General features: G+C 30.2%; 2 protein-coding genes across 3 annotated transcripts; both read right to left on the bottom strand.

Moving 5' to 3' along the window:
* Window positions 1-3,153: 3,153 nt before the first annotated feature.
* LOC108554590 (sorting nexin-4) lies at window positions 3,154-6,542 on the bottom strand. Its single transcript, XM_017909922.1, has 10 exons — window positions 6,387-6,542; window positions 5,261-5,367; window positions 4,900-5,116; window positions 4,719-4,824; window positions 4,527-4,636; window positions 4,326-4,463; window positions 3,973-4,183; window positions 3,760-3,892; window positions 3,452-3,566; window positions 3,154-3,376 (listed from the first exon to the last, which is right to left on the bottom strand). The coding sequence occupies exons 1-10, from the start codon at window positions 6,462-6,464 to the stop codon at window positions 3,326-3,328; spliced, it is 1,266 nt and encodes a 421-aa protein (XP_017765411.1). The 5' UTR covers window positions 6,465-6,542; the 3' UTR covers window positions 3,154-3,325.
* A 1,386-nt stretch (window positions 6,543-7,928) lies between these two features.
* LOC108554549 (synaptic vesicle glycoprotein 2C) lies at window positions 7,929-20,993 on the bottom strand. Of its 2 annotated transcripts, XM_017909862.1 has the most exons (12): window positions 20,644-20,993; window positions 15,674-15,736; window positions 12,984-13,145; window positions 12,041-12,203; window positions 11,753-11,874; window positions 11,072-11,316; window positions 10,014-10,171; window positions 9,269-9,461; window positions 8,863-8,977; window positions 8,516-8,675; window positions 8,315-8,442; window positions 7,929-8,131 (listed from the first exon to the last, which is right to left on the bottom strand). In XM_017909862.1, the coding sequence occupies exons 1-12, from the start codon at window positions 20,666-20,668 to the stop codon at window positions 8,061-8,063; spliced, it is 1,605 nt and encodes a 534-aa protein (XP_017765351.1). In that variant the 5' UTR covers window positions 20,669-20,993; the 3' UTR covers window positions 7,929-8,060. The 2 variants fall into 2 exon arrangements, with proteins under 2 accessions (XP_017765351.1, XP_017765354.1); XM_017909865.1 differs by lacking the exons at window positions 12,984-13,145; window positions 20,644-20,993 and adding an exon at window positions 12,826-12,939 and having other exon boundaries at window positions 7,932-8,131; window positions 15,674-15,716.
* Between the last annotated feature and the right edge of the window lie 1,170 nt (window positions 20,994-22,163).

The raw sequence follows: 22,163 nt of genomic DNA on the forward strand, positions 1-22,163 counted from the left end.
ATATCGATATTTTTAAACGAGATTCGCCCTTGTGCACTGAAGTTGTGAGTCGATAAAATTGTGATCGATTAATTTCAAGATGGCCGCCGCGAACGACAGTCGTGAATTCGTGAATCGTCGTTAGGTGCATGAACTTTGATTATTTAAGTATTTAATAAATTTAGGAAGGCAACTGATTCGTTTCGTTCATTGTTTATCCAATTTCAGTGTATCGTTCGCGGGTGAAGGGGTGCAATAAGTATAAAAAGGGAAGTTTCCTTAGGTCAAGGTGTTTGCATTAACATTAAAGGGATTGATTGATTGACTGATTAAAAGCGATCGAGTTTGTACATGAAAATCTGTTCTGCGCCGAAGTGGAGCGATTGAGAAATAATAATTCGAGTTTTTGTACCTCCGTGCTTTCGATGGTTATCTTTTTTTTCATTTTCCGAATTCCATTGCAGCCAGTTCGAATGACCAAAGAATGTTTTTAACGCAATAGAGAGACAAAGAGAAAGAGAGAACGACGAGGAAAGGTCGTAAACAGAGTTGGACACGTTTGTAAATCTGCGAAAATAAAAGTTAGAAATTTAAATAAAAAGAATATTTCATTGTGATAAATAAAATGTTCATATCGATAGCTTTCTTTATAACGTAATGTTTTTTATTTTTCCTTAAAATCATGGTATTGCAGTTTTATTTCAAAATTTTATTACGAATAATATAATGATACGATTGGATATTGATCTCTAGAATAACAAAATTGGAAAGAATTACAACTTGTAATCAGTTCATTGAAATAAAAATTTAATACCAACATTAATAAAAAGGCATGAAAAACGTATACAAGTGAAATTCATTCTATCATCTGCAAGATATAACGCGTACTATATTACCTGTCTTAATAAATAATTATCATATAAGTATTTAGGGACACTTATTCTAACTAAATAAAACATAACTGTGGCTACATTAAAATAACACTTTTGCCTATTATAATTTTGGAAAAGTTTTCTGATCAACTACTTTTGTTCGAATTCATCGCTTCAGGAACATTATCTATATAATTTCCAAGTACTATTTAAAATTTACCGCCAACGACATCTATGATGTCATTGACGACAAAGAAAGAAAACTGTAATTCCATCAAGTAAAAATAGTGGCGAAGAAATGTCCAACTCTGTTCATTCGACCGCATCGTTGCCAAGAAGAAAAACGTGAACGACCATTTCACACTGTAAATATAATTGTGTCCATTATAAATCTGAGTCATGATGTACCGCCGGGCGCAGCTAATTCATAATATTGAATACACGAATAGCCAAGTCACGTATAAAGGGTTTAAAAAAAAAAACATAAAAAAATGCAAGTAATATTGACGATAGCACATTACCCCCACCCCCTCCGCTCCCTTTCGTTTTACGTTGTAACAAATCATATTGTAAACGCAGATACTGTACATTCGATTAATACCAAAGTGTGCGGAACGTCATGCAAACGCGGGAACGCACTGAATTGTAAATATGTCCCTTAACCTTACTCTTTCCCCAGTTCCCTAACCTCGTTGTCGCTAATTAGTGGTTCGTTTTAGTGGTGATTCGTTTAGATGTTTGTATAGAATCGTTCCACCACCACTCCTCTTGTAATGTACATGTTTCGAAATGGAGAACACCGTAGACCTAAAGTTTTCGTAATCTATTCGAATCGTCTTCGGATTTGTATAATATTTCTATACCGGCGCACACGTAATAAACTGTCCAATTAAACCATTCGTCTGTCAATTTAATAACGTACCTCATGTCCCTAAATATACATTTTGAAAGTTTTATACTACCCTGGCTTTTTGTATATAACAATACTTATAGCATATAAATAACTTTCTCCTATTTTCAACGCTTCCATTTATTAACATTTTGTTACAACTTACGATGACCGATTCGATTCCTTATAACTTCCTGAAAGCATTTTTTTCTATGCAGTGTAACTTCAAAAATTCTGGACACACTTGAAACGGTTAGTGAATCCTTCATCTAAAAAGACAAAGTTATTTATTATTTTTAACTACATATATTAAAAAAAAACATGTTTATATATTTGATTAAACGAGTAGAACTTTGTTTAATTAATTTTAATTTAATTTTAAATCATAAAAATTAGAAGGATTTGTAATAATTAAATAGCATAACATATTGTAATTTTATATTTTATTTAAATAATTATGAATCCTTTTTACAATTAACTATTGACAAAAGTATTATAATAAATTTTGCTCAAGCTAAGTACTCGTTAAAAATGACATTAATTATTCCTTATAAATATTGTACATATTAAATATTTATTGAAAAAAATATATAATTTATCATATATAATTTTATTGAAATTATATTGTTGATTGTAAGAGTATTGAAAAGTGGAGACATACAAAAAATATTTGAATTATGTCTTCTAATCAATGTGTATAATAAAAAAAAAAAAACTTTTTAATTTAAGATGAACCAAGAAGAAAGTAATATTTTTCATTATCAAAGCAAAGGAAGGATAATAAACTGTTATTATAAAGGACTTATTGTAAAACATTAACATTGGTACATTAGACATCTATCGACTTCAGACGCAGTACATTGCAAAATGTATGAACTAAAATAACTTGTAATAAAAAATAAAACAGAAATAAAATAAAAAGTCGGTATGCACTGTAAGCTGCTATACCAAAGTATACTGTGAATCAGGTATATGCGTAGAAAAACATAGTTATTCACATAAAAAATAGTATTTCAAATCTTAAATTTTATCATTTATCAATAATGCTAAGGCTTCTACAATTACAAAAAATAAATGCAACAATTGTATCGATAAATAAGATACAATCGAGGAATTTAATCGACGATTATGAAATTGAAGCCTATTGAGCAGATAGAAGACAGTGTATAAAAAGTTACAGCAACAATATTTCCAACTTTCGTAATTAACATTCAAATTTCTTTTAGTGATTTATATTACATATAAATCACACACATCTTGACTCATGACAACCCTTACTGCCTGAACATTTGTGTTATTGGTTAATTGTATCTTATACATACAACAAGAACATACTAAATACATATAAATATTAAATAATGTCTCACATAACTATATATCCAACATGAACTGTGTGTATATATATGTGTGTGTGTATATATATATAATATTATCTAGTCTAACATTAAATAATAGAAACAATCTTGTACATTGATGTAATAATAAGCGTACAGTATGAGTGAGCTTACAATTATAGGAATGTATATCGCACGAAAGATGTGGGAACATTTATTGTTCTATGTCAGCTTTCAATAAGAAAAGATTTTTATGGCATACTTTCCAGACAACTTTTAACATGCTGCCAAGCTTGCAATCCCTAAAATTATTTATAACATCAGTTTATTTGTACAAAAATATTAAATGAATTAAGTAGTGATGCATAAAATTTTACCTTTCTAGCAAGTTTAAATTGTAAAATACAGTAAGCTGCCAAAATTTCTTTTAGATCCAGCACTTTCTGACGTTGAAATCTTTCTATGTCCATCATTGCTTTAATAGAGAATGACCTAGAAATATTACATGCAAACTGTAGAGGAATATGTTATATGTATTTTTATAAAATATTTTTTTATCTTTTCACATAGAATATTTTTATCATTTCAATTTTGTCATATGGATACTGTAAATACATATAAAATTTTAATATACATTACATTGCATATGTTATGTACATTAAAAAAAGTATTTAAAATATATTACTTTAAATCTTCATCCACTTGTTTAACAGCTTCTTCATGTTGTGCAATTCTTTGTTCCAATTGCAATATTTTTAACTCACGAACTTCTTCTGTATCCACGGATGCAAATAATCGTGACATTAAACCAGATTTACCTATAAGAACAAATTGCATTTCATTAACAAATAGTGTATCCTTAATTGTCATAATAAGGATGTATAGTATGGTTCTAAACCTTGTATAATTTTTTCTTTTTGTTCAAATGTTGTGGTTAAAGCATCATGAGCTTCATCTTTGGCTAATTGTAAAGCTTCTCTTCGTTTGATAACTGCTTGTAATGCAGAAGCACCAAACAACCATTCTTTTAACTGATCTGCTATTAGTTCTTCTTCTTCAAGTGTTGTATCTATTGTCGCTGCTAATGAATCCAAGTAGTGACCCGATTTCTAAGAAAACAAGCTGTAATGCAGTGCGCTTTGCAATATATATACTTGTGATATACTTTAATTATTTTATCATTTAGAACTTTTTCACAATGCTAGATACTCGAACTTCTTTCATAGTAAATGTGTTGGAAAATATTAATACCTGTAACCCATCACCCATTTCCCTTTCTATGGCACTCCATTCACTGAACACACGACCATAATTTGCATGTAATTTGTACAAACTATGTTGTTTTTCTACAAGTCGCGCACGTACTCGTAGAAGATTACATAAATTATTCTAAAATATGAAAAAAGTATTATTAAAATTTATTTATTAATTATTTCTCAATGATGAACATACCTGGAGCTCAATTCCATAATTTTTTATTGTTTCAAATCGTTTGTCTGGTTTCCTTAATCGCACTGCTACAGTCAGTGCTTTTAATTTTGATTCTACTACTTGCAAGTAACCTATTACAAAACAATAGTTATAATATTTGTAATGAAAATAAATAATCCATAAGATATTTCCCTGACAGAATAAACAATTTACCGGTCTCTTTTATACTTTCTCTCCAGCCATCCTTTTGTTGCAGAAATCCCATAAAATGTTCATCACAAGATAATATAGGATGTGAGGCTACCCTCAATAGGAAATTCTTAGAAACAAATTTCTCATAAATATTAAGTAAATACTAAGTAAACAAATAAATGAATATATATAAATAATATACCTCAAGACCAACTCTACGTCTATCAACAAAATCTGGATCAAATGTATCAGTGGTAACCTTTTGCCACGCATATAAAACTTTTTTTTCTGGTAATGGAGGCAGTACAATATATGGATAAGAAATTTCTAAATAAGCTCGGAGCAATTCAAATTCTGTGTATCGGCGCCATAGAGAACTTACTTTGGTGAGAGCACCTTTAAAATCTGGATTGGTAACTCTATAACAATATTTGATATATATGAATATATTGTAGATTTCAAAAAACTTTTGCAAAGAATTAAAAATTGAATACTATTATTTTATTTTGTACTTAAAAATATTCCTATATTTATTTTATTACACAAATATTATATTCACTTACTTAGTCTCAATGAGGTAGACTGTATAAAATTCTCTTAAATTCAATGCTCCATTTGCTCGCTTTTCAGTCTCAACTATTGAGATTTCCATGTGATCAAGCAATGAATCCTAATTTATAATATAAATAATAAAAAGTTTAAGATATAAAAAATACAATGGTTTCATTTAATATATTTGTAAATAATAAAAATAAATTTACAGAAGAACAAATAAACAAATTTTAAATTTCATATAGAATATTTATTTATTAATTAAAAAAATAAATAAAGTTCACATAAGTAATTTTTATGAAATATTAATAACAATTTATTTTTAATGTTTATGTATACTACATCATATTCAAGAAAAACAAAAAAGTGAATTAATAATTTTATACGTATTAACTTTTAAAATTAAAAGTACAAAATTTTAGAATGTGTGTTATTATTATTAAATTGTCCAATAAAATAATATCTGATAATAGTATTTTACGTTAAACTGTCTACAAGCCCATTGAAAATATCATAGGTTTAAATACCCTCTATAATCGCATATATATATTGTAGATACCGCCAACATGTGTGCAGTGGTGCTCAACCAAATAGGTTTTGACCTAGTTCGACGCTTTTCCAAATAGCATAAAAAACTTATATTTTCTATCATTAATACAAATAATTTTCTTAGAAAAATGCAATATTGTTTATTTTATACAGATCTGGTATATTCAAATAGTACAAATATCTAAAAATAATTTAAAGCTAATCTATACGACACAGACATCAACTAAAATATAATATATTAGAGAATATCATAAAGGAAGCAATGATAAAAAAAACAAATATGATTTTTAAAAACAAAAATGTAGAATAATTTCAAACAAAAAATAAGAAACATATACTAACAATAACAAAACATGAGAATCACTGTGCGTCACCTCGATTCTTTCTTTTAGTGCACATACGTTTTCAGTGCCGTTATTTACCACTTCTTCAACTTAAACAAATATAATTTCGCTGCTTGTAAAAATTATGCGATAACCGTAATATCCGGAGAGCAGTTTCAATAAGAACATGTTTAAAATAATAGCGTCGAGCGACGTATTGATTTGGCGGACGAATTGAAATGGTCAAGTAATCCGAGTTTCTTACCTCTTTTTGTGTTTCCATAGTTGTTATGTTTGCATTCGCCTCCCTCTGATAATTTCCGTTCTGAAACAATTCTTCCATGTTTTCGTGCCGGCCTAAAAATCTACGAAGCGGCAAAGGAACTTCGAAGCCTTTTACATTACGTCCACTTTCTCCATTACTGACAGTGTCACTTTACTCGATGGAGCGCTGTACGTTGCACCAGGCTAAATTCCCTTTAAAATATCCGATAATGAATGATTCTATCACAACTTCTTTGCATAAATATTTCATCGGTTTCGTAGGTATATTTATTGCAATTTTAATTTTGACACAAAGAATTCATTTAAAACATGATTACATTTTATAAATTATTGCATTTTCCAAAGTTTACGATTATTTTCTAGGGACTTTTAAGAATTACATTGACGCCGGAAGTTTCCAAAATAGATCCATGCAGTTGATTATGAGGGGTAGAATAATTTGCGCACACACTTGTTTAATGTTGATGCGCGCATGCAGAATCATCCCTTTGCGAAAGCTTTCTAGACGTTTATAAATACGTCATTATTAATTTCAACACTTTTATACTAAATATTAATTAATAATTACATTAAATATTTCTATACAAAAATTTCATTATTTTTATAGCAATATTTCAATATAAATATATAATTTTTACAGTAACATAAATGTAGCTATAATTTGTAAAAAATGTACAAATTATTAAATTCATTGTTAATATTAAGTTAATATTATGAATATCAAGTTATTAAAGGCATAGACTTATAATAAGCGTAAAAAAACTATTAAATCATTGGTGATTATTATAGAAAAGTAATAATTTATAAAATTATTATAATGTAATATAAAATCGGTAATGGTCGGGACTTCTCGGTTGATCTTCGGTGAGCTGTGGTCATTGACTTATATAAAGGCTGCAATATCAGAATTTCATTATTGTTATTATGCTGTGTTGAGTCGATAATATTGGAAGTAATAATTTTATCTTCAAAGGTAAACCAGTTGGCGAGTACATAAATTTAATTTTATATCGAAGAAATTTCGTACAACACAAGTTTATTCATTTCATATTGTTTCGTGCTTGTAAAGATATTACATTATTATAAGCAAATCCGACAATCGCTAAATATGATTTGTTTTTTACCGACACAAGTTAATATAAAGACATTTTCTGATGTTTATTATTCTACTACCATCACATGATGAAGAGGAATAAGAGAATATGTTCCAGAAAAAAAGACAATTTTCTTTAAAACAATAATAAAACAAATTTATTATATAACAATGTTATTATCCTTTTTTATTATATCGTTTTTGAATTCTCAGATATTAATTACTGTCAAGTAATATTACCTATCAATTCATTGGCTGACTAAATTATTAAAAATGATGAAGACTATTTTAAAATTATTTCATTTCACTCAATCGCGAGATTCATTAAAAATCTCATCTAGAACACACACTCGTTTTTCAAGCAGTATAAATTTCACGCATATGTATAAAATGAGGATATCTTATGATACACTAGTGTAATTGTATTGTATTTACATATTTACATGATGAAAAATCATGCACCGAAATTACACAATCGACAGACCAGGGACAAGATATATATTTACAAGCCATCTTCTCAGCTATAGTCAGCTGATTACATTTTATCTGTACACATTGTCGTCAGGCAAGTTGCTTTTTCTTTTCGTCTTGCGACTGTTTTTGGGGAAGAATGGTCACTAATAACGCTGATACTGAAAAAGTAATGTTTAATGTAAGACGAAATATAATGATATATAAGAAATGATATTCATAATTATTCAAGAGAATATTTCAAATCTTTTTAGAAAGTTGTTTGATTATATAAAATAATATATATTTTTATAAAATAATAATGATTATGATAACTTAGCAACAATAATTTATTAGAATTTTACCTAAAGAAGCGGAACCAATCATAACGAAGGGTCCCAAGCAGGACAAATTGAATAAAACTGGGAACAATAGATTCCCTATGACAGCTCCAATTCTGCCAACCATCATAGTCAGACTAACCGCCATGGTTCTGAAGGGAAATATAAATAATTGGTTAGAATGAAATAGTGAATAAATTATTGTGACATTGAATATCGTTATACCTTAAACAAGTAGGAAAATTATCGACAATAACGTTTACAACGCAGGCACCACCTATACTCGACATAGCTACGAAAACAGAACATAACCCAAGAATACTGTTGGCACTTTCAGCCCAGTAAAGTGAGGCACAACAAGCAGCTGCAACCATAAAGCAAGTAGCTGAAAAAAGATAAGTTATTGAGAATATTGATATTATTTCATATTAAGCTAGTCATTATACATAATATAATAAATTAACATATCAGTTACTCATGTAATGTTCTTATGAAAATTATAAAATTATTTACTTCATTAAGGATACAATTATTAACATTGAATGAAAAAATATTTAGTATATACATCTTACCTATTAGCTTTTTTTTTCCTACTACAGTAATTAGTGTCCCTGCAACTGTATATCCTACAACACCGGTAGTTGCAATCACAATTGAATTAATAAATACTTTTGAATTTAATTCTGCCTGAAACAAAATGCATACAGATCATAAATATATACATTGTTATTGCCATAGCAATGTGTTTTGTACAAATAGTATTAGATTTATAATACATCTAAGCAATGTGTGTTACTTAATCTGACATTTTGTTGTTAATTATTTAATTTAGATGTTGGAAATATTCTTCAAAAATTTTATCAAATAATGTTTTCTTGAATATGTAGCTTTAATTTTTGAGTATTTAGCAATTTGTAGAAAATTGGAGGAAGACATACAAACAAAGAAGGAAATAGTTTTAATTGTAAAATGTAATACCGGTATGCATGTGTGAGTAGCATTTATAGTTTCATTTACAAAACTTATTGAGGAACTATGATTTGCTTGTCGTTGACCTAACATGTAACAGAAGCGTGGCTGCGAGCTCGAATATTCGGTTTTTGTGTAATCATTCTTGAAATGTTCCATCATAGTGAACAATTGAGGCATCCATAGTCTAATCGAATTCGACCTATAAATTGAAAATTTGCCTTTAGTCTACATCATTCATTTCTCCTAAGACTTCACAAACGTTGGCTCTTGAAATACATGTACATTTGATGTGCAACTCGATAGAAAAAAAGCTAATATAATTTGTTTATACAACGTTATTTGTGAAAAAGAAAAAATTACGTAATGAAGAATTAAAGATTTTCGATATTCTTAATATCGAGTGATCAAAAATTATTAAAATATTCAGTGTTCGCATAATTAAAAAGTCAGTCGTGAGAAAAACGCGTGGAATAAATAAAAATTCGTATTATATTGTTTCAGTATGATAAAAAAATATTTGATATAATTTTTAGTAATCATATCTTTTAATAGTCACAATTATGGCTGTAACTATGAAAAATATAACGAAGTTAAAGTTAAACTAAGAAGGAATTTTAAAGTTGGATTTTTTAACAAATTTTTGGAAATAAAAAAAGTAAAAAAAAAAGACCGAAAATTTAATTAGTCTAAAGGTATTTAAAGAGTCAGCAACAATGAAAGTATATTCTGAAAAAAATTCATTTGATCTAACCCTATCGTGGCTCCCAGTTGGATCATACCAATGGCGATAAGTTTGAATATGTTAGGCGACAGAAAAAGTGGTTTGATTTGCTGCCAGCAGGAGCGCAATTTGTCCTTTATGCTGTCGCTTGCTGATTCAACGGAATATTCTTCCTCGAGATCCTTTATCTACAAAACATTATACCATGATTTCATATTCATGAAATTTATTAGACAAGTGAATTAATTGTCACTAATTATCTTCCGTTATTACTTCGCAAGAATTAACATAAGTGCAAAACATTTCTTTGACCATATATGCATTATGCAACAGAATAAACAAATAGTGAGGTTATGTAAGAATGGATAACATAAATGAGAACTTACATCAATTTCGATGAGTGACATTTCGCATCGTGATAATAATCGTGAAGTTAAAACAACTTATAATGTTCTTAATTATTTTAATATTTCAAAGTTTCATTAATTATCACACATACCGTATATGAATAACTACTAAGAAAGTGACTCACAGAAACAAACATAAATTTCAATACCTCCACCCTGTAATCACACGAATAAATTACACGACTAATGTACCATTTAATTTATGAGTACCATAAGCAGGAAGACACATTAAGACTGATGTAATTAAAATCACACCTAAAACATATACAGGGTGTCCCAGCAACGATGGCATAACTGGGAAGGGGGTGATTCTACGTGAAAAAACAAATCGAAAATAAATAAAATTTTTTTATTCGAAGCTTCGTTGTTCAGAAAATCGGCTTTGAATATTCACAGAGTACGCTGGTATACTGATGGTCCACCCACCTAAGCCACATTTAAATGCACGCGTGCTCTGTGAATATTCAAAGTCGATTTTCTCGATAACGAAGCTTCGAATGAAAATATTTTATTCTTTATTTTCGATTTGTTTTTTTACGTAGAATCACACCCTACCCGATTATAGCACCGTTGTTGGGACACCCTGAATATATCTACCTCTCTTATAACAAGAACGGTTTGGCCAAATACTATCTCTATGTGATTTATCTTGGAAGGGAACTTGTATCGAACCCTGCTTACCGGATACGTGTCTGGATCCTTGCCAGTGTTCACAGAGTATATCTTCTTGAAAACCTCGAGAGCCTCTTCCCTTCTGCCTTTTAACAGGAGAAATCGCGGACTTTCGGGGAACGAGAACATCGCTATACAGGCAAGAAACTCTGGCAACGAACAGATCGCTAAGAACACACGCCACGAGTTGATCTCCATGGTCCCGCTTATAAGGTTGATGGTCCATTTCTGGGGTATGATTAGCCACGCGATGCCTGGAACAAAGGCGTGAATGGTGGTATAGAGTAGTATATGTGACTATCTATATACGTATATGCAATTGGTCACAAAGGTATTTAGACACACTGACTTTTATATTTAGTATCTTAAAATATTATTAAAAATACTAGATATGTATATTATATAAAATAATAAATATGTTAAATATACTAAATATACTACGACTTATTAAATGTATTAAATATACAGAGTATTCTATACTAAGTATATTTAAAACTCTATATTACAGATTTCTGACTTCTTCCATTCATTCTCTTCGTTTTTATTTTCATTTTATTAAATAATATAACGTGGGGATAAATGGAGGAATCAATAATAATAAATTTGAAATTTTTAAAATAGTATAGGGAGATACATAAACATGGAATATAAGAATACGAGAGCAGGATATTGAGATTAAAAGATACTCACATGGTAAAGAAATATTTCCAAGTGAGAAGAATACACCTAGCCACATATAGGTTCGAGATCGATGCGTCTCGTTATGCACTTCCGCCAGATAGGACATCAGCGCCGCGTATGGACCAGATATGCTACAAACGTTCAAAATATCTATTGAAATTTGTCGTTGTTAATAATTAAAGATACTGTAAAAATATAACTTATAATTTTACTAACGAATTTAATTAAATTCGTTATTTTAAACAAATTTGTAGAAAATTAAGTTTTGTAGAAGATAGGCTCGTTATATCAACTTACATCACACCATCGAGAAACTTGAACAAAATTAAAAGCCACGAGGTGTGCGAGAAACATGCGGCCAGACTCATGATTCCAGTGAACATGTAACCGTAGGACATAATCTTCTTACGACCAAACGTGTCGGTCATGAAACCCCAGAAAAACGAGGTGCTGATCATACCTGGAACCAGTCGAATCTTTACTGACAGTTGGGTAGTTAGGCTTCATCATTTTTTAATAATAATTCTTTAATAAATCGTCAGATTATATTCACTCGATTCACTCGCTCATTCACGAGGAATTGTCAGAGATTTAGATAAATTTCACTAAATTCTTGTAACACTATAATGATTATAGCATGATTAGTTTTCTTTTTAATTTCAATCTAGAATTCTATTTTTAAAACATTGCTTAATATTCGATTCTTTTTAACGAATAATAAATAATGAAAATAAATGGAGAAAAAATAACGAATATTATAACAAAATAATCAAGAACTTGCTTTAAACCACAACTTTAGATAAACAACCCAGCCCCTCCTCTTTCAAAAACTATCCACGATTAAACTCCCTCGGAATAAATTCATATTTCCAAACCCATTCTCCCTTACCTGTCCAAAAAGAGTCATCAAAAGTCAACTACATTCTCCCCATATACCCCAAATATAAGGACAGAATCAACTCTGAATCATCGACAGTCAAACATCTCGTCGATCTCGAACGATCCCTCATTTCCCATCACGAGGATCGTCGTTCGTGATCAACGCACGATCAAGTACAAGATTGTGTGTGTCGTTTAATTACCATGTCTGTACTCGCACAAACACATTCCCTAACGAGCCGGTAGCGTACACCATGCTTGCGATCTAACCAGAAACTCGAAGCGTATGCGCTTTGACTCTCTGTCTTAAGCTCGACCTGTAATTACAGTACGTGGTTAAGTGAATAAATGAATATACCACCTGCGAACGTCATCGAGTTGAGTAGACCCTTGTCGAACATGGTGAGGCCCAGGTCGCACTCGGCTGACGGTAGCACGTAGGACATGGCTGACGACGAGAAGATGCTGGAGAAACTGGCTGGCAGCACGGCCAACAGTAACAGGTAGTTAAACTTTCCATAACCTGTCGGCAAATTCGTGTTGCAAAGTGAAACTTTTCCAAGAGGTGTCTAAGAGACGTTTAATCAGGCTAGTCTCTGGACGACGAATGTTCCACGCAGTTAAATTAGCCATTCGCAGGATCCCAATCTTAAGTGACCAGCTCGACCTTTGGAATTTTTAAAAATTTTGGCGCCAGGATTATATTTCGAAACCAGCTTCTATTTTTGGTTCTATGGAATTAATTAACACTTTACCGACCGATAGCCTATTTTTAGGCTTTTGGTCATCGATGCTTACCGACTGATAGTCTATTTTTAGGCCTTTTGGTACGTTGCTCAGTTGCGTTAGTTGCGTTGCTTTGTAAGCATTGTAGCGGCCCTAGGACCGCAATGTCCCAGGTCAAGTGGAGGACTGTTTTATGTCCTTAGTGTCTGTCTTTTTTTTTTACAAATTTATCTGAGCATACGAAACGCACAGATACTCCCGTGCGACAGTCTAAACCTGCGGTCGATAAAGTGTTAATTTGGAAAATCAGTGGCTCAAATAGGTAAATCGTAGTCCAAAAGATGACTCCTTATGGCTGACGAGGTATTTATGCTTGAAAATGTTCGTATGATACATTAGATGTTTGAGGATTAGAGAAATTAAGTGGACGGAGAGACAGGCTCGTTTGAATTTCGCGCCTGTTCCTCGGAGCAGGTATGCGGCGGCCATGTTGCTCTCTTTGCTAACGCTTCTGTGAATGTGGTCTCTCGAGACACAAGCCGTGTGTTTGCTTACTTTTTTTCCCTGTTTCGAGCCTTGAAAAGAAGGTGGTTCCTTTGGCGTGGTAATCAAGTGGTCTCGTTTGTTTATTTGGTAGATGTCGTCTGTTCGGAGAAGAGAAAGGTCGAGGTTCTTGGGACATGTCTGAGTCACATGGATGAGTCTCCTTGGCTATGAATTTCCTTCGTTTTGTGCTTTGTATGGTTGTTTTGGGAGATATATGCGAGGTCCAGGTTGTGATAGGTTTGGGAGATAAATTCAGAGTACGCGATTAGGTTTGAATTCTTTAGTTGGGCCTTTCTTTGGGGAAGGAGTTGGAAAGTATAGAAATGGTTGTATAGGTTATGCAAAATGCGGAGTTTTAATTTGTCTGTGAAGTTTTTTGAAGGTGGTATATATATATATGTTAATATTTGTCAATTTTTAATGCACGTGGTGATTAGTGTTATTTGAGATATTAAATATAAGGAAATATTATATTTATTTAATATATAATATTAGATTATATATTAAGTATAATATTTAATAGTATTTATCTAATTTATCAATATTGAATTTTATTAAAATTAATTTATTAGTAATTTTAAATGTATATATACTAAACATAAATTTAAAAATATATAGTATATATGTATTGTAAAATTAAAATAGTTTGCAATGTAGAGGGTGGTCCAAAAGTAAACGAAAATGAAACATTGTTATCTCTAGATTAATTTGCCAGTAGAAATTATAAAACACAAATAAATCGTGGTATATTATTATAATTTTAAAATTGAAATCATTCTTTTATCTATTAGTTTATTCTTTTATTATCCTAATTTTCTCTTTCGAATATAAAATATACTACTCGCGTTAATTCAATGAAAACTGAGAAATTTGCAGACTATAGATTCATCGAAAAAAGAAACTTTTTGGTTCCCTTCGTTTTTAAATTAATCCTCTGTTATGTAAGCTTCATACTAAATTCTCACGTAATTAATAACACGAACATTAATAAACCTTTACATGCTATTATGTGTGAATATCTGTATTCATTATGAAAATTATGCAGGTTAAAGTGGAACAGGTGTTGGTTTAACGTGACTAATGATAATTAATTATTCGCAAAGGTTTCTTGGTTAACATAGATTTGTAAATCAACCTTGACAAGAATCTAGACTCTATACTTGGTGATATAAATTAGATATTCAATAGAAACCAGAGCATAATGAGAATATTTAAATAATTGACTTGAGATAGACAACTATCTGCTTGTTTGAAAATATAATCAATGATTAACCGAATTCACAGCGTGAATCTAAGATTAAAATTAAATAAAAATAAAAAATAAGATAACAATTAATTATGTAATAACTTATGCAATATGATGGAAATGTGACATTTTTCTAAAAATATCTACAGCTTTCCTCATAAATATTTTTCAGTACAATAATCTCGCATTTAAAAAGAATGTTGTTTTTAATTATAATTTATAATCAAATTATAAATTTTCTGACAATTTCATATGTGTAATTACATTTTAAATTAATAAATAATAATGAAAAATTTTCGTATAATATATTAATGTAATACATAAAAATAGAAATGATTATTAGCTATTTTGCTGTCAACAATATTCAGAAAAAAATTCGAGATTATAATAAATTTTATTATATATTGTTTTTATTAAATATTCTTTTATCTTTTCAATTAAAATATTTTCCTTTCAAAGTATTAAAATTATTAAAGTCGTGAAATATTTTATATTAATTTTAATATGAGAAATTGTAAATCATGTACACTTACCAGAATTAATTATTGCCTTTTCGAAATCTGCAGGACCAGACTCCCCAGACTTTACGTCTTCGCCTGTAATGAAATATATAACTAATTGTTGATAATTTTTAATTCATTTTTCATACCATTATCAACGTCACAACATACAAATATATCTTTATCTTTATATTGAAATAATATATTTCTACATTAACATCATGTATTATAATTGTGATAAATTATGCATAAATTATTAAACTTCGTTAATAAAAAGAAAAATAATTAATTTAGTTTAATATACCCTTATAAAAATAATCGAAAGTACTTCCAAAAATCTTTAGTCAGTTTTAGACGTACATTTTTATTTATTTATTGTTTGATAAATTTTATAATATATCGTATATCAATACGATGTATCGTGATATTAATGTAGCAATGTATTTAATAAATATATTTAACACTGGACACTTAAAAAATTAATTGTATAGGTGAAAGAACAACATACATCGCATACGTCTGTAGCTGAACATCGAAAATAAATCAAAGATTCGTTTGAACACCATCATTCACTCACTATATCGATAAAATAAATTATTTATATTAAATTAGCAAATATATTAATTCAAATATCTAGATTCGTTTAAAAATCGATTTTATTTTCAGCAATTAAAATTCGTACAAATTTTCTATTCACGTGGAATTTTCTTAAGCAATAAATTTGCACCAAAAACGTTTCACTTTTCACCTTCCTGCGATTTAGAATTATTAATGTATTACTATCAGTTGCAAATTTATGTAATGACTTAATAACAATAAATTAAAGGAGAATATAATGTAACAGCAAAATTCTTTCAGATATATTGTTCAGAATAATAAAAGCAGCTGAGATATCGAAACATAGGAAAATGAATTAATCGATAAATGAAAAATTGTTGAGAAATCTTCGAAATATATTAAAATGTATAATAGAAATTAAATATTTCTTAAATTGTTGATATAAATATACTATACAAAATTACTGCGATTTTTTTCCGAACGAATATAAAATAGAAACGATTAAATTAATTAGATAAATTATGAAACTGATAGGGTTTAATGAAACCTAAAATCGAAACACTGTAACAATTTATAGTACTATAATAAGTTTCAATACGACTAGTTTTAATGACGAGACGATGACGATGAAAGTCTAACTGAAGAGCTACCAAACAAGACCATATTCCAAGCTGAATGCTTGTTTACACTGATAGATCGTTAGTTCAGTGTATCTATACAAAAAGTGTTCTAACGAGGTGTCTGAAATTTTATAAATTCTTCTAAATTGTGTATTTCCAGATGTAATTGAAAAACATATTTATTTGTTTAACGTTTAATTGGTTAAATTAATTTTTTACTTTATTCTTCTGTTCTTCCATGAAAAATTAAAAAATTTCGAATTCATAAATTTGATTGAGTTTGATTAAATTTTGTAATAAAATTTTAATTTTTATTATATATATAGTCTATAGTGTCTTTTACGTAACGAGAATTTATTTAAATATACATGCATCTTAACTGCTTTAATTTTTATGCATATCCTATTCAAAAAGATGGCTCGTTAAGTAGAGCTTATCAGCTGTGAAAGGAACGAATTAACGTTTGCATTTAAAGTATCATAATTGACATTTGACGTCTTGCTTGGATTGGAAAAGTACTGAATCGCCTTAATAAAAGGCACATAATTGACATATTCATAACGACGATATAAACACGCAAACAAAGAAATCTCACGTTACTGCCATAAAACTTTATGAACCACTCTGAACAAATTTAAGAAGTGTATAATATTTTTGTTTCATCGAAATAAAATTATTTTCTCTTCCCACTATCTCCAAATGAAACGAAACTCTCAATATGTCCAGAAAATGTTACAAATTTCTCGTCTCGGAGACGTCGATGTTTACAATGACATAATAAACAAATAACGTAGCTCAGATATCTTCGAATAACAAAGAATGAAGCAATACAATTGTTACAAATTTCGCATCAGCAATTCAGTGATTCATACTCGTTTCAAAAGAAGCATCCTTAACCTCAAATATCAGTAACCCCAATGAAACTGCAAATTTCCTCGTTATTTCCCCTATTGACGATCTATTAAGCTCTGTTGATTAAGAATCGAGCATTTGTCTCTTTATTTTATCTCTACTCGTTATATTCTAGCATTCTGATCGCATAATCTTATCGTTCAGGGTAATTAAACGATATAAATGACCTCATTGATGCATAATTTATTTGAACTTTATCTGGCTATCATTGAGAGTATGGGGGCGCATAGTGCAACATGGCGGTAGTAAATTGACTAGATCGATAACGGGAGAATATTCCGCGCGCCGCGAGAGGCGCTGCGGAGTTCGTGCAACGTTGCAGATAAATATTAATAAACCCATTATCCTTCCTTGATTGGTGTGTTTATCATAAATGATTGATTATTCTCTAGTAATCAATGCTGTGTTCCTTGGATGTCGTAGAAAACTCGTCATATGACAATTATATCATAATAATGCAGCGATTAACCGTTACCGTGGTATATAATGGTCGATACTCACAAAGATCGTGACTTTGATTAATTACCAAAGTCCTATTATTTTGTGTATGTATGTATGGAAAATTAAGAGTTAAGTGTTTTAACACCAAAATTTTGAAAAATTCTATAAATAGAGTTGGTCTTTTTGACCTGTGAGTGGTTTATATATTTTATTGCTCTTTTTTTTTGGTGTTTATGTATACTTTGCACAGGTGAAGTGTTGCTTATATCCTTTTTAAACTGTATCATAGAATTTCATGTCTTCTTGCCTAAGTTTCGGATTTTATTAATGTTATTCGTGGGAATGCAATTATCGAGGAGAATATTTGAAAAGAAAAATAAATTTCACGTGGAAATTTGTCAAGCTTCCATGGCCTAAACTATTTACCAAAAATTTCGATTATGGTCCATTCACGTGTCAATTCTTGTCATTAAGTTCGAAGATGCAACAGTTACGTAAAAGAGTTACATGAGAGAATCGATTGATCGATTATAAAAGATCTCTATTTTGTGACTCATTTTGACATTACAATATTGATTATGATCATCTTAAGGATGCACTGACATCACCAAGTTATAAATATAAACAAACCTATAGTGCTCTCATGTTGAACACAAGACAACTACCAGAATAGAAATTCAGATTGATATTAAAATTGGAAGTGGAATTAATTAGCAGGGAGAAACAAATTTAATTTGAGATTATAATTGCGAAAAAGAATTAACATATAAACGAGTTTTAGGTTATGTTTATAATACTAGTCGTGACTAATATGTTTAGTTCAAGACACGAGTTTTAAATAATTTGAAAATCGAGATTATCATGAATATAACTATGTTTATCAAATCTACGATGAAGAAATGAAGATGTAAGTTTTTAAGCTTACTTTTAATTGATAATTAATTGTATTTCTCATCTTTTTGTTTAAAATTATGTCAGGCTAGGATAGATTAAAATTGTAAATTTGGAAAAAAGATTTCTATAGTATTTTAATTTTATTTAAATTGATAATGTTATCTTTATCAACCTATGCAAGATTAAAGTTAGAACGTGCTATGTACAAATTAAAGAAAGAAGAAAATAAAATCATAATGCAATTGTGTTATGAAATACTGTCACTGACATATTACTGTAAGTAATTCATAACACTTCATTGTCAACAATTTTTATTAACTTTTTATTAATTTTAATTTGGAGTTTCCGATATAATTTTCAGGCATTTTAATTTCGAGTTCTAATAAAAGTTTCATTAATTTTAATTTTGAGTTATAATGAAAGTTTCATTGATTTTAATTTTGTGTTATAATAAAAATTTCACTGATTCCAATTTTGAATTCCAAATAAAATTTATGTTTATCAAATCTAAATTTGTTTCATTACACTTTTTGTTAAATTTAAGTTCAAGTTAACAGTACAATTTACGATATAAATCGTATAAAATCCCAATTTATCTTCATCTGATCCAATTTTTATTTACATATACCTAGACATCAAATTTTTCGCAATATTGCTTTCTATCTCAGTTCCTCGTACATTTTTATATCTAACCTAACCCGACAAGTTTCTGTCATAACAGAATTTTATCATTTACATTACTACACGTAACGAGTTATGAGTTCACGTTTCGAGTTATTAATACAATTTTTTTGCAGAAAAAAATATCTATTGTTTGTCCGTGGAAACGTACCATTAACTTCAACATAAAGCGCGAAAGCTGAAATTTTACGTGACTTTTAAAAGAATTCGAGTCGCACGCGTTACGTGATTTCCTCGTTTTTCAGTTCGGCTTACGGTAAACACGATAAACGGAAAAACAAAACATATTCACGCGTTTATTTCTCGCAAACTTATTTTCACTAGCAACGCCATTTTCATCCTTTCATATATTGCCAATATTAAACTTCTTGACTAAAGAAACTTTCATTGTCAGTCGCTTTTGAAATTCGCGGGTAAAAAATTTCATCCCATTTAATACTCATCAAAAAAAGGATCATACAATTTATTCGAAAAATTTATATTAAGAAAAGTCACGTCGAAATTCTCGTCTAATCATTAACAATTTTTATCTATTCAAATTCTCACATAAATATTATAATTATTAGTAATTCTGGAATTTTGCATATTTAAATACGTTTGCAAAAAGCAATCGTGACTTAGAATTATCTCGGATTCAAAAAATGTCCGTGTCAAAAATATTTTGCCTTGTTATTGTCGCTCGTATTAATTTTAATATTAATAATACCGAATCAGAAATTAATTTTCACAAATCGTAAAATTCATCTATAATTCATCCATCGTCATTTGAGCATTCCCAATTTATCAAGCTATAGGTCATGAACGGTACTTTTAATATCCATGAGCGAAGAAAATAATTTGTTCATAAAAATGAAAATTCAAGTCCAAAGAGACCCTCCACCACTCCACGAAACTTGCCTCTGTACTTCACCGACGAATTCATTAAATATCCCTCGTGTTTCCCTCCTTGGTCCTGTCGATCCTTCAGCGAAACGTTTGTCACAGGGAAGAACTGTCACACACACCAGACAGAATCTCGGAAAACAACCTGTCGTCCCTATCTTCTCACGAAACTTAGGCAAACAGGGGTAAATATCGTGCAGAGAACTGTGCCAAGGAAGCGAAGAACAAGAAACGAGAGAACAGGGATAAGATAGGGAGAAGGAAGCAGAAATCGTGGCTGCGCGCTGGCAATAACTGCGTGTGCCGTGAGGAGTCGTGAGACGGAGCGTAGTTTCACCTGCACGCACCGTACATGCCTGCCGCGAAAGTACAATTCGAGCTAAAATCAGACGAACGCAAAAGCCACCTGCGGTGTGTATGTAAATCCCACTCCTGGTGGGGCGAAACAGGTTGTCCAAGCAAATCGTACGAGCGATAGGCAAAAAAAGGAAAAGAATCAGCTCCACCCGCACCAGCCAACTCAGTCGCCATAATGTCTCGTTTAGAGTTAGAGACTTTGCCCGAAAATCCAGCCTTCCAGATTTCAGAGCTAGGCCAGTTCTTTGGTAGACCACGAATTTGGTCATCACGATGTTTTTTTTATTTTTATGAAATCTGCAGAAAAATTAGGATTTTTAAATCTTAGTGCTGATCCAGTTGTTTGCTAAACCACGAATTTCGTCGTCACGATGCCTCTCTTATCTCTATAAACTCTGCAAGAAAATTAGAATTCCTAATGTCTAGAGCTGGTCCAGTTGTTTATAAAATGAGGAGTTTGGTTACCATAGTGTCTCTTTTATTGCTATAAATTCTGCATGCAAATTAAGGCTTCCAAACTTCAAAGCTAGTCCAGTTATTTAAAAGACGAAGAATGTGGTCACTATAATTTTTCCTTTATTGTTATAAATTCTATATAAAAATTGGGATATCTAAATTTTATGGTTGATCTAATTGTTCATAAGACGAGAAGTTTGGTCGTCATGATGTCTCTCTCACTATAGGGGACTGTGCATGAGTATTGAAGCTGATTTAGAGACTGTCTAGGAGAAACTCCTCAGTTCAGTGGATTTCTGTACTTGCTATTGATGTCGAGGTTGTAGTCAAGGAGTAAGGGGATAGGATATAATCATTTTAATCATTTTCTAGATCAATATATTTTGGTATAACTATTGCTGATGGCTATTTTGATTATGCAATTGGTCATATTATCCTCCCTGATGAAAAATCGAAATGTGAACATTAAACTATGAGGGATATTAATTATATGTTAAATACATCTATGTCACGAGTTAGATCCATCAGTGGTACATGTCAATATATATCGTTTATATATAAGTATATCGTATATAATACATTTATTAAGAGGAAATACAATCGTAGAAAACCTCAATGGATGAAGCAGAGAAGAAACTTACAGTTTAGCTGATAAACAGATTAACTTACTTTTACGTATTTTAGCATGTAAAAAACTGCTTAATGACTGGGTGTGATATGAT

This window comes from Eufriesea mexicana, unplaced genomic scaffold (assembly GCF_001483705.2).
Source record: "Eufriesea mexicana isolate 0111107269 unplaced genomic scaffold, ASM148370v2 scaffold49, whole genome shotgun sequence".
In the NCBI taxonomy this organism is placed as follows: domain Eukaryota; kingdom Metazoa; phylum Arthropoda; class Insecta; order Hymenoptera; family Apidae; genus Eufriesea; species Eufriesea mexicana.

Excerpts from the sequence above, each read along its gene's own strand:
- LOC108554549 (XM_017909862.1), bottom strand. The coding sequence starts at position 20,668 with ATGAATTCGTCGGTGAAGTACAGAG. Across the intron at positions 10,172-11,071 it reads AGGATCCAGACACGTATCCG|ATAAAGGATCTCGAGGAAGA; the intron begins GTAAGCAGGGTT and ends AATGTTTTGTAG. Across the intron at positions 8,978-9,268 it reads CTACTCACACATGCATACCG|GCAGAATTAAATTCAAAAGT; the intron begins GTATTACATTTT and ends ATTTTGTTTCAG.
- LOC108554590 (XM_017909922.1), bottom strand. The coding sequence starts at position 6,464 with ATGGAAGAATTGTTTCAGAACGGAAATTATCAGAGGGAGGCGAATGCA. Across the intron at positions 5,117-5,260 it reads GTCTACCTCATTGAGACTAA|AGTTACCAATCCAGATTTTA; the intron begins GTAAGTGAATAT and ends ATATTGTTATAG. Across the intron at positions 4,637-4,718 it reads AGAAAGTATAAAAGAGACCG|GTTACTTGCAAGTAGTAGAA; the intron begins GTAAATTGTTTA and ends GTTTTGTAATAG.